This window comes from Danio rerio, chromosome 2 (assembly GCF_052040795.2).
Source record: "Danio rerio strain M-AB ecotype USA chromosome 2, GRCz13ab, whole genome shotgun sequence".
Taxonomy (NCBI): Eukaryota; Metazoa; Chordata; class Actinopteri; order Cypriniformes; family Danionidae; genus Danio; species Danio rerio.
The window spans coordinates 59,672,501-59,685,737 of NC_141022.1; the positions used below are offsets into that span (position 1 = coordinate 59,672,501).

At 39.4% G+C, this 13,237-nt stretch overlaps 2 protein-coding genes across 2 annotated transcripts in view; both read right to left on the reverse strand.

Moving 5' to 3' along the window:
- Nucleotides 1–13,237, reverse strand: part of pip5k1cb (phosphatidylinositol-4-phosphate 5-kinase, type I, gamma b) — a 754,787-nt gene that overhangs the window by 191,045 nt on the left and 550,505 nt on the right. The gene's annotated exons all lie outside the window — the stretch shown is intronic.
- On the reverse strand, nt 5,159–6,156 carry jund (JunD proto-oncogene, AP-1 transcription factor subunit). The gene is given in 1 exon segment (NM_001128342.1): nt 5,159–6,156. A coding segment is annotated over 1 exon segment (852 nt). The 5' UTR covers nt 6,011–6,156.

The following is a 13,237-nucleotide window of genomic DNA, read 5'->3' on the forward strand; positions in this document are numbered from 1 at the left end:
GTGAAAAGTTTACATTTACATCACGACACACAAACATACATCCAAAAGAGCATAAAATAAGACATCGTGTGAATAGCTGTTTATATAAAATAGATACAGACGTTGATTAATAAGAGCTCGTCGTCAGATAAGGCGTAAGCGAACATGCATGACATCTTTGTTGTGTTTGGTTGCGCTCGTCTGGAGCTTGTCTGGAGCATGCAAAAAATACAGCTGCTTCTCCCAGGAGATCAAACCGTGTAGCATCACTGCTTTCTTTTACGCGTCCGTTTGCTACAAAGTTTTGTAAACATATTATACATCAGCACCTGTAGTGTCCATTTCTGCAGTCCGTTGAGGAGAATAAATGGCCACTGGAAGGGTGAGATCAGTCTGTGAGCTTTACGCATCAGTAAATGGGTAGTTGACATGACACACATCATCATTATCATCATCACATCCACATACACTGTCAATGAAATAAATTAATTGATTCAACTTTTAAGCCAAGTACTGCACTGGACTTGAGATGAGTCAACTCAAAAACCTCTGCAGCAAGTTGCCTAAAATAAACGCAGTTTGACAAACTTGAGAATTGATTTATTTGAGTTGACGTTGCATAAAAATATAAGATAAAAATGTTCAAAAAAGTTGAAAATATAAGCTGAAAATGTAAAAAATATTAGTTCTATTACTTGATTTAAAAAAAAAAATTCAACACCATTTTTTTTGGTTTACATTACTTGGAAAATATAAGTAGAAAATGTCAAACAAAAGTTCCCATTACTTTAAAAAATTAAGTTGAAAATTGAAAAACATTTAGTTAATCTTTCTTGAAAATGTAAATACATTTTTTTAAAACAAATCAAGTTGACATTGCTTGAAAATATGAGTTGGACATGGAAAAAAATTGAGTTGTATCTACATTGCAAATTAGAAAAAGTAGAGTTGACATTACTTGAAAAAAAGTTAAAAATTGAAAAGAAATCTAGTTAACTCTACTTGAAAATATAAATTAAAAAAACTGAGTTCCCATTGCTTAAAAATTTAAGTTGAGAATTTAAAAACATTTAGTTGACATTACTTGAAAATGTTACAAATTGAGTTCCAATTACTTTAAAAAATGTAAGTCGAAATTTGAAAAAAAAAAACTTGACATTACTTGAAAATGTAAATAGAAATAAAAATGTTTTTTTTAAAGACATTACTTGAAAATATGAGTTGGAAACTGAAAAAAAAAATAAGTTAAGGTTAATTAAAAATCGACATTGCAAATAAATAATAGAGTTCAACATATGCTAAGTTATCCAGCATATGGGAACATATGCTGGATAACTTGGCGGTAAATTCCACTGTGGTGACCTTGGATTAATAAAGGGACTAAGCCGAAAAGAAAATGAATTAATTAATGTAAGTTGAACATTTAAAACAATTAGTTGACATTACTTAAAAATTTAAGTTGAGAATTTAATAACATTTAGCTGACATTACTTGAAAATATGTTACAAATTGAGTTCCAATTGCTTAAAAAAGTTAAGTCGAAATTTGAAAAAAATGAGTTGACATTACTTGAAAATGTAAATAGAAATAAAAAAATTATTTCAAAAGACATTACTTGAAAATATGAGTTGGAAACTAAAAAAATTAAGTTGACATTAATTAAATCTACATTGGAAATAAAAATAGAGTTCACATTACTTTAAAATGTAAGTTGAAATTTGAAAAAAAAATAATTGAGTTGATGTTACTTGAAAATATGTTCAAAATTGAAAAGAATCGAGTTGACATTACTTGAAAATATAAATTGAGAACTGCAAAACATTTAGTTGACATTATTTGGAAAATATAAGTTCAAAATTGAAAAAATTACTCGACATTAGTTGGAAAATGTTGAAAATGTAAAAATTTGAGTTGACCACTTAAAAATGTGAGTTGAAAATGAAAAAAAAAATTGTTGACTACTTGTAAATAAGTAAATTTTTGGTTGAAAAGTTAAAAAAAATTGAGTTGACATTAATTTAAAATATAAATTAAATTCAAAGAATTGAGTTGACATCACTTGAAAACGTAAGTTGAAAATTGAAAAATTAAGTTCTCCTTACTTGACAACAGGAGTTAAAAATTTAAAAACATTTATCTAACATTACTTGAGAAATATAAGTTAAATATTGAAAAAAATTGACTTCCCATTATTTTAAAAACGCAAGTTGAAAACTTGAAAAAAAAAAATTGACGTAACTTGAAATTATAAACTGAAAATTGAGTAAGGCAACTTGCTGCTCAGCTTTTTTGAGTTGACTTGAAATTTTAAGTTGAGAAACTTTTTTAACAGTTATAATATAATCTCTCTCTTAGGCTGCTGATTCAACACACTTCATCAGTTCTGCACTTGTATGCAACATAATATGCAATATGATCGTCTTTTATTACAGCGCTTCATATTGAGTAACTGACACTGTATAGCCAGGAATGTAGTTTGTTGCTGCTGTGCCAAAGAAAACAACCCCAGAAGAAGTCAGCTGAGAGCTGTCAACAACATAGCGATACAGTGCAAGTGAGAGATTTAGTGAATTCAGTGCTTACAAATACTGTCACCTGCTTGCATGATCAAATTAGTGTAACAGAGCTGCACTGTATATTTGGAGATTTAAAAAAATATATTGGTCAGCGCAGAGTTCATGTAGTGCTAAAAAAATAATATACAAAAAAAAACATAGTAGGGACAGAATATTCTGTTTAAATTACATCAATTAATATTATAATGAATTAAAGTCAAAGCAGCACCACTGGAAATAGCTCAAAAAGATACCAAAACCACACACAAACTGAAAGCAGACTCATACAAAGAGTGGACTTTCCCTTAATGTTTTTGGAAAACCTGAAAATACAGTCATCATCTACTCATCCACGTGTTTCAATCTTTTTTGAGTTTCTTTCTCCTGTTGAACAGAGTATAATATAGACCATTTCAATGTCGTAATGACTTTGCACCATGAATATTTCCTGCTTGTTGTCAAACTATTTCATAACTGTAACAAGAGGCAACTAATCATATCTTAATGTTAAAACAGCTTACATTATTTATTGATATGTGGACCTTTTTGTATTCTTGTAAGCTAAGAAAATTAATACTATAATTACGTTGGTACTATTGTTATTGTTTACATCCGTCAAAATGGTCTACACCGAAGAATGCTGGCAAAAACAGCCATTGACTTCCATTGTATCTTGTTGTTACGACTATGGATGTCAATGTAGGGCTGGGTGATATGGCAAAAATGCAATCTCAATAATTATGTTCCATATTAATTGATGACGATATTTATTTCGATATGTTAAGGCTTCCATATTTGAAAGAGTACCCCAACAATAACTGAAGCCACAAAAATGGCTATTAAATGTCATTTAATTAAATTATTTTGTAATTTTCGGTGCATCTCTAATGTCAACACACTTTTAGATTCCCATCGTTGCACATTTCTACTATGTGATTGGCTCTTAGATCAATATAGAGTTAAAAAGTTCAGAGCTTATCATTGTTATTGACATTAATGTTATCGCAAATTGATGTTAAATAGTTTATCAGCCCTGTGATAATGTCAAAGTTTTTTTTTAATTCAGTTTATTTAGATGTTAGTATCAGTATAGTTCATTTTTAAGCTATCTTTAAATGAGTGGGCACCAAAATTCACGTTTAGGAGCTTTAAAACCGAAGGTATACATATAAAACTTGCAGTTTGTCGCCTAAATAGATCAACTGTTTTATTCACATCACCTCATACTTTCCAGCATTCTTCACAATATCTTCTTTTGTGTTCAACAGAAGAAATAAATCATAAGATTAACAACCACTAGTGTTTTTTGGTGAACTATCCCTTTAATTGGTGCTAAAGTATTCCACTAGTGCTTTGCCAAATGGGTTCACTTTAGTATGGCTAGTTTGGTTGGATGATGGCACGATGGTGAACTAATTCCAATATTTGTCCATTTGTACAACAAAAGTACAAGTGAAAGTAGTTTCAAAAGGAAACCGAAAGAGGAGGGAGCATTACTGCGCAACACACAGGCAGATTAATACACTTGAGGAGCGCTGCTTCTCTAATCAAACTGAGATATAAAAGTTCAGTCCAGCTTGATTAGTTGCTTGAATCTAAAATATGACGCCAGACTGCGCTGCATCACTGCATAGTAACGAATTATCAAGTCAGGGACTACTTTTTGCAGCGGAATGACTGGTTTTTAAATTCAGTCTTCATTTTGTGACTAAAAACAAACTTTTTAATCCAAACCACAAGGTGCTTTCTTGTAAAAAAAAAAAATGTACTAGCTTAAAAGCCCCAAGAAATTAAAATACAGTTTTTTTTAGATGTTAGTATCAGCAAAGAGCTTAGAATGACCAAGAGGCGACACTCAATCAATTGAAACAGCAGCGCCCAGCAACAGCTCCGCCATTTTGGAATGAAAGCGGTCGGCTGCCTATTGGATCTCATTGCTGTCACGATGGCAAGCAGCTGCTTTGTTTTCTATTAGTTTATTTTAAAAGCGCATTAAAGCTGAGATACAACCTGAAAGACGACAATATAACACTTACTATCACGATTATCAGCACTTTTAATAGTTTATTTTACAGACTTAAGATTATGTTGTTGTTCTATTGAAGTTTTCCTTCCAAAATGGCCGCCGCGCCATCTAGTGGCTGTTTCCCAAATTGCTTTAGAGTGTCGCCTCTTGGTGATTCTATGCTCTTTTTTAACAGTAGAGTTCGTTTTTATGATATACAAGCTTGTGGACACCAAATTCGCGTTTAGGAGCTATAAAACCGAATGTAAAGCTTGTAGTTGGTCACCAAAATGGAGCAACGGTTTTATTCACGTCACCTCAAACTTCAGTTTCTCAACAAATCTTCCGACCAATCAAATACTCTCTAGTATCTGGCAAGCCCCGCCACCTTCAGTCGCTTCAAAACGCTATTGGCTGTTTCATAAAGGGGAGGAGCTACTCTTGGTTCCTCTTTCTTCATGTTTCGCGTCAAACATCGTATAAAAAACGCTCACTTCAAAGCACTTCACGGGGACCGTTAACTCCTCGCGCGCTGTGGAAATGTGAATGTATCCAAACCCCAAGACTTAAAGTTTGTCAACCACCCAAACACTGACAGATAAAGGAGTTCTGGTGAGTGTTAGTACGCCTGCACGGTGTTCGGCAGGAGCTGGCAGCCGTTATTGACGTGGTTCATGACTCTCTGCTTCAGCTGCGCCACCTGCTCCCTCAGCACGCTGGCGGTGGACGCGAGCTCCGTGTTCTGGCTCTTCAGGGACTTCACTTTGTCCTCCAGGCGGGAAATCCGCTCCAGTTTCCGCTTGCGGCATTTGGAGGCGGCGATGCGGTTCCGGAGCTTCTTCCTCTCGGCTTTGATGCGCTCCTGCGTGTCCATGTCGATGGGGGAGAGCGGCGGGCTGTCGCCGAAGCTCTGCATGTCTGGTACCGTCTGCGGCTCGTCCTTCAGCGGCTGCGGCTGCGCGGACATCGGGTGCGCGGGCGGCGGCGGTGGGAACGGGATGGTGTCTGTGGAATAGTTCACCGTGGTGCTCCCGTACGTGCTCAAGTTCGTATACACGGGCAGATCCGCGTTTAAGGCGAGGCTGGTGCTGCTGTTCGCGAGTCTGTTGAGCGTCGGGGGAACGCACGGTCCGCCGTTCAGCTGGTTCTGCTTGTGGAGATCCTCCAGCGCTTTGACGAAACCCTCCGCGAACTCCTGTTCGTCGCTTACCGACTTCGGGTAGATGAACTGGGAGGTCGGTGTGGTGGTGACCATCCCGTTGGACTGAATAATCAGCCGCTCCAGCTCTGGTGAAGCCAGCTTAAGGAGCCCCAGATCCGGGGAGTTGAGTATTCCCTCAGCATCCCTCAGATCCGGCTTCAGACTCGAGCTGTTCTGGTCGTCCAGGTTCAAGCTCATATCTTTCTTCATCATAATTGTTCTCAGTATTCCGCGTATATCCTTGTTTATGCGAAGCAGACGTGTTCCCATCCTACACTCTCCTGCCGTGTAGCGTCGAGCTCTCCGAGCGACCCATCGCGACGAAAACACAAAACTATTCTTATTTAAATGACCTAGATTAGTTTTGATATCTTGCGATTTATGGCGTCGTTGTTTTTTATGGTGTTGTTTTCTCCGGAGCGCGAGAGAGATGTGTTATCCACGGGGCGTCAGTACGCATTTGCAAGTTTTCTATCCCTAAAAATTCCATTATGTCACTTCAGAGCGCTGAGATTGGCCAAAGATGACGTTTTCTTCCGGTTTGATTTGCATAAGGGGCCGCGTTCGCCCGTGTCGCCGTGGAGACGGGGAGTAAACGGCAAACAGTGCGGTGCATTGTGGGTTGATGTCATAGCGGACGTAAAACGCGCGAGGGTGGAGGAATAAAAAGCAGGCGCTGCGGGAGAAAATGTTCCCTCGTTTCTGAACATGTTGAAGGTCTTTGGATGCTTTGATCGAGTGTTCCGTGATGGGTTTTATCTAATGGAATAATCCACACGCTTAAAAACAAAGGTGACAGGAACAGCCTAAAATAGGTTATCACAGTAATGCCACAAAAGAACATCTTTTAATTCAAATAAGTACTTTGAAAAGTCTTTTTTTACTATAAAGATGAAAAGATCATGATGTTCATGGTGCTTCTATATGCAGGTGGTTTTGACATTTAATGTACCAGTACCAGTATCTGTTTTCATGTTAGGGGAGAGTGGGGACATTTTTTGCATTTCCTTCAATTTTTTTGTGGAAACCCAAAATTTTAATATGATAAACCCACATCAATCTGACACCCACCCACATAGCTATAATATGTGTTCATATGATATTATATGCAGAGCTTAAACGTGAACAGACAAAGTCAAATGTTGTAAATGACCCCGATCATAGGAACGGTTGTAACATTCATTAAAATGTTTATTGATAGAAAAAAATTCTAAAACATGTTGGATTTTATTTACTTTTTTGGTAAAAGACTAAATGTAAATTTACCATATACATTCAGACTATTAAAATAACAAGCAATAACCAATTATCAGGTCTAAAAAAAAACTTTTTTTTTTTAACTGAAAATCGAGACTGAACCTTTACTAAACTACTTCTTTGAACTAGGGTTGGGCGATGTCAACCAATTTGGCATCGTAAAATGTCTAATGTGAAACATCGCGATGGATGATGGCATCGTTGTCGTAGGTGGTGGTGAATTAATCATTCATAACGAATTAATCATTTGTACCCTACCTCATTTCAACTACCTGACCCACATGGTCTTTGTTTTACCCATAACCAAATCCTATATAAATAAAGATAAGTTACACATAAATTACCCAACCAATAGTGTTTTCAAAAGTACGAGTGATCCGCCCGCCCACCCCCTTCCCTCAACCCAACCAATAGTGTTTTCAAAAGCACCGATTGACCCGCCCACCCCCTTCCCTAAACCCAACCAAAAGTGTTTTTAAAAGCACCAATTAACCTGCCCACCCCCTTCCCTAAACCCAACCAATAATGTTTTCAAAAGCACCGATTGACCCGCCCACCCACTTCCCTAAACCAAACCAATAGTGTTTTCAAAAGCACCGATTGACCCGCCCACCCCCTTCCCTAAACCCAACCAACAGTGTTTTTAAAAGCAACGATTGACCCGCCCACCCCCTTCCCTAAACCCAACCAACAGTGTTTTCAAAAGCACCGATTGACCCGCCCACCCCCTTCCCTAAACTAAACCAATAGTGTTTTCAAAAGCACCGATTGACCCACCCACCCCCTTCCCTAAACCCAACCAAGTGTTTTCAAAAGCACCGATTGACCTGCCCACCCCCTTCCCTAAACCCAACCAATAGTGTTTTCAAAAGCACCGATTGACCTGCCCACCCCCTTCCCTAAACCCAATCGACAGTGTTTTCAAAAGCACCGATTGACCCACCCACCCCCTTCCCTAAACCCAACCAAAAGTGTTTTCAAAAGCACCGATTGACCCACCCACCCCCTTCCCTAAACCCAACCAAAAGTGTTTTCAAAAGCACCAATTGACCTGCCCACCCCCTTCCCTAAACCTAACCAATAGTGTTTTCAAAAGCACCGATTGACCCACCCACCCCCTTCCCTAAACCCAACCAAAAGTGTTTTCAAAAGCACCGATTGACCTGCCCACCCCCTTCCCTCAACCCAACCAATAGTGTTTTCAAAAGCACCGATTGACCCGCCCACCCCCTTCCCTAAACCCAACCAAAAGTGTTTTTAAAAGCACCAATTAACCTGCCCACCCCCTTCCCTAAACCCAACCAATAATGTTTTCAAAAGCACCGATTGACCCGCCCACCCACTTCCCTAAACCAAACCAATAGTGTTTTCAAAAGCACCGATTGACCCGCCCACCCCCTTCCCTAAACCCAACCAACAGTGTTTTTAAAAGCAACGATTGACCCGCCCACCCCCTTCCCTAAACCCAACCAATAATGTTTTCAAAAGCACCGATTGACCCGCCCACCCACTTCCCTAAACCAAACCAATAGTGTTTTCAAAAGCACCGATTGACCCACCCACCCCCTTCCCTAAACCCAACCAAGTGTTTTCAAAAGCACCGATTGACCTGCCCACCCCCTTCCCTAAACCCAACCAATAGTGTTTTCAAAAGCACCGATTGACCTGCCCACCCCCTTCCCTAAACCCAATCGACAGTGTTTTCAAAAGCACCGATTGACCCACCCACCCCCTTCCCTAAACCCAACCAAAAGTGTTTTCAAAAGCACCAATTGACCTGCCCACCCCCTTCCCTAAACCTAACCAATAGTGTTTTCAAAAGCACCGATTGACCCACCCACCCCCTTCCCTAAACCCAACCAAAAGTGTTTTCAAAAGCACCGATTGACCTGCCCACCCCCTTCCCTAAACCTAACCAATAGTGTTTTCAAAAGCACCGATTGACCCACCCACCCCCTTCCCTAAACCCAACCAAAAGTGTTTTCAAAAGCACCGATTGACCTGCCCACCCCCTTCCCTAAACCCAACCAATAGTGTTTTCAAAAGCACCGATTGACCCGCCCACCCCCTTCCCTAAACCAAACCAATAGTGTTTTCAAAAGCAATCCAGAAAAAGAAAAGCCCTCGTCTGGTTTTTCACCACGTTTTCAGATTTTACCACATACTCATTCTGTTATTTACTTGTTTATTTTATTTTGTTGGCTTTTGCTTTTGTCTTACCCACTTTCCGGAACAGTTCTTCGCCAGACTCGAACCCTGCTGCCGTGGTCAACTCTGCTCTGCATCTCAAGTCCGTCAACGTACATGTCGAGCTACTGGACAAACTGATAACAGCGGCAAAGCTGTCCACATAGAGGAAAGCGTTCAGCTGGTAAGTGTGAAACCGCCCTGTAGCGTTCGTTTTAGTGATGAAATGCAGCTCTGGCTACATAATTCACGATCTCCAGAAATATATATAGGGCTGCACTCTCAGAATGAACCTAAATTGCCTTACAGCAAGAAGGTTGCTGGTTCAAGCCCTGGCTGGGTCAGTTGGCATTTCTGTGTGGAGTTTGCATGTTTTCCCCATGTTGGCATGGGTTTGCTCCGGTTTCCCCCACAGTCCAAACACATGCGCTATAGGGGAATTGTATGAAATAAAATTGGCCATAGTGTGTGAATATGAGTGTGTATGGGTGTTTCCCAGTACTGGGTTGCGGCTGGAAAGGCATCCACTGTGTAAAACATATGCTGGAATAGTTGCCAGTTCATTCCACAGTGGTGACCCCCTGATGAATAAGGGACTAAGTCAACTATGTTGTTTTTGTTGTTGTTGTAAACAGCACTGTGCCATTATAACAGACCTCCTAATCAGATCTTTGAAGGCAGCAGGATCTAACTCTCCTCAGACATGTTCATCTGGAGGGATGCGCCGACGCTTTGAAGCCAAATTGAATTTGTGAATTGAATCAGCTGCTTTGGCGAGCGGCAGGATTGCTATAAATATCTGTGCAGGCGGCGCGTGTGAGAATGGGAGCCGACGATGACGTCCGCATCACAGAATAGCATCAGCATCACCCGTTGCCATGGCGACAGTGACACGGGCTCTGACGCAGGGGCAGGTAAAGGATCCAGTGGGCGGAAGGAAGAAATGGGCTACAGCTATTAAGGAGATAAAACAATAGGGTACTACACTGCGTGACGTTAGAAACAGAAAAGGCATATGAACTGACGCTAATTATTTAAATGATTTGTATTATTATTATTGTTGTTTTATCCTTGCAGCTGTTTATACTTTAATTGTATACTGGTTATATACTAGTGAGATAATGTTGTGAGATGTATATGTTTGCACTTAGTTTGTATATTTTACACACACACACACACACACAGAGAGCATCAGTTTTTGAGGAGGAAAGCAGACTGTCGTCCCACACAGCAGGATGAGCGCTGTTATGTTCAGGCTGAAACACATACGCTACACTCAGAAATAAAGGCACAGGAGCTGTCACTGGTGCACTACCATTTTAAAAGAGGCATATTTGTACCCAAATAATCCACAGTGGTACCTAAAAGGTCCATATTAGTACCCAAATGTATCTAAAAAGTACCTTGAGGTCAGGCCCGGATTGGCTAATCGGGAGGACCGGGAGAATTCCCGGTGGGCCGGTCCGTTTTTTGTCCGCGAGGGCCGGTGTCCCTAGCTGCTTGCACTCTCAGCAGTCGCACTTTTTTTTATTTTTTTATTTATTTGACCATAGCCTCACTCTTTCTATTCATTATTTTGCCGCAACTTCACTCTTTTTATTTGTTTTCTCGCAGCCCCATGAGCTAAATGCAGCCTGCAGGTTAATGATGACGTAACTATTATTCGACCCCTAACAGCAGCACCTTAGTTAATATAAGAATTCGAATAATTAATATTAATGAATATTACACCTGCTCAATGAAAATCAGATGATTCACTAAATTAATAAATCTGACATAAATTGATCAGAAATCTAGAAAGGGGAGACAAAGATTAAGTAGTCAATAGTAGATAATTTTAACGTTAGCGCCATTGTGGTCCACTGGTCAGCACGATGTGTTGCCACACTGCAGGACCCGAGTTTGATGCTTACCTATCTAAGAGGATTAATTTTTTATTTTTATTTTTATTGTTAAGACATATAATACTGTTTGGGTTTTTGAACATTTAAACTTATAAAGCAGCTGTTATCTTGAAAAATACGCGATCGTGTAATTAGAAACTGAATTGGAAATGACGTTATTTTAATATAGTCAGTCATGAACTGAGGTGGGCCGGTCTAAGGCTTGAAACTCCAGGGCTGAAAAGGAGTCCCACTCCGGCCCTGCTTGAGGTACATATTTGTCCCTTAAGGGTCCATAATGGTACCTCAAGGTACTTTTTAGATACATTTAGGTACTAATATGGACCTTTTAGGTACCACTGTGGACTATTTGGGTACAAATATGCATTTGGAAAGGTACTGCCCCAGTGACAGCTCCTGTACCTTTATTTCTGAGAGTGTACGTTTCCTTCGGTCTCTGTGTGACTGCTGGATTTGATTGGATGCTTAATTATTTCCTTCATTTTGCTTCGGGTTAGTCCATTTATTCATCAGGGCTTGCCACAGCGGAATGAACCGCCAATTTTTCCAGCATATGTTTTCACTCACTACACACCCAATCTCTCTTTCTCTCTTACACACACACACACAAACCCACACTACACACCCAATCTCTCTCTCTCTCTCTCTCTCTCTCTCTCTCTCGCTGTCTATCTCCTATACACAAACCCACACTACACCCAATGTCTCTCTTTCTCTCTCTCTCTCTCTCTCTCTCTCGTTGTCTCTCTCCTATACACAAACCCACACTACACCCAATGTCTCTCTCTCTTTCTCTCTCTCTCTCTCTCTCTCTCTCTCTCTCTCTCTCTTGCTGTCTCTCTCCTATACACAAACCCACACTACACCCAATCTCTCTCTTTCTCTCTCTCTCCCTCTTTTATATACACACACACACAAACCCACACTACACACCCAATCTCTCTCTCTCTCTCTCTCTTATACAAACACGCACGCACAAAAGCACACTCACTATCGCACACACATACTATCTCCTTCTCTCTCGGTCTCATACATGCACACACATACTCACGCACACACACTGCTCCAGTATTCAGCATGACTCATAACACACAGCAGCGCAGGGCCTGCAGGAACGCTGCTAATTAAGAAGAAACACGATGCGAAGTCAGAGTTTAAGGAACATAAACAGGTCTGAACCAGATCTCACATATGGGTGTTTCCATCACACACACACACACACACACGTCTGAAGCACAATAAACCACGTCCCCGCATGTTTGATTGATTTATTGATCAGTGATTGTTCACAGCGGGAAACATTCATCTCAATGGCAGTCATTCTTCTGTGCCATTTTTATTTTGTACAGAATAATTCATCACAGGATATTTTAATAAAAATGAAAACTTTTAAAATGTGTGTGTGTCGGTGGCGGTTCTAGACCAGAGTAACTGGGGGGGCCGGGCAGGGGCCACTTGTACTTTTAGGGGGTACACTTTAACATACATCACAAACTACTTAATTATACTACTTAAAGTCATTATTGTATGCATCACTCTGCAGTCTTCATGAACATTCATTTTTTTAGGCGAGAATGTAGTTGCTTAGATTGCAACTATGCAGTTTATTTATAAGGCTAGTGCCTATTTTAGATATTCATAGTTTTTGAGAGACAGCCATGAGCAGAGCAGAGCAAAGACGGTTGACGATGCTCATCCACAAGTTGGCAACAAAGAACGCATGATAAGCCCTAAGAGAAAAACAGCATAATTTCAAACTACAGCTGATCATTATTAAACAGGTAAACCCAGGTAAAAAAAAACTGCACTAAAACGCACTTTAAGTATACTTAGTACACTTTTCAGTAATGTACTAAAAGTGCTCTATTTTCGCACACTAATTTTGTACTTAATGTACTAAAAGATAGTATTAAGTATATGTTAAGATAAACTTAATACCATCTAAGTGTACTCAACTGTGCTATTTTGAGACACCATGAAATTGAACTAAAATGTGCTTTTAACATACTATATCTGTATTTTAAATATATATATATATATATATATATATATATATATATATGTATTTACAACTAGAAATACACTTGAACCCTACTTTTAAACATTTAAATATATTTATGACTAATTTATAATAGTAATATATTAAGAG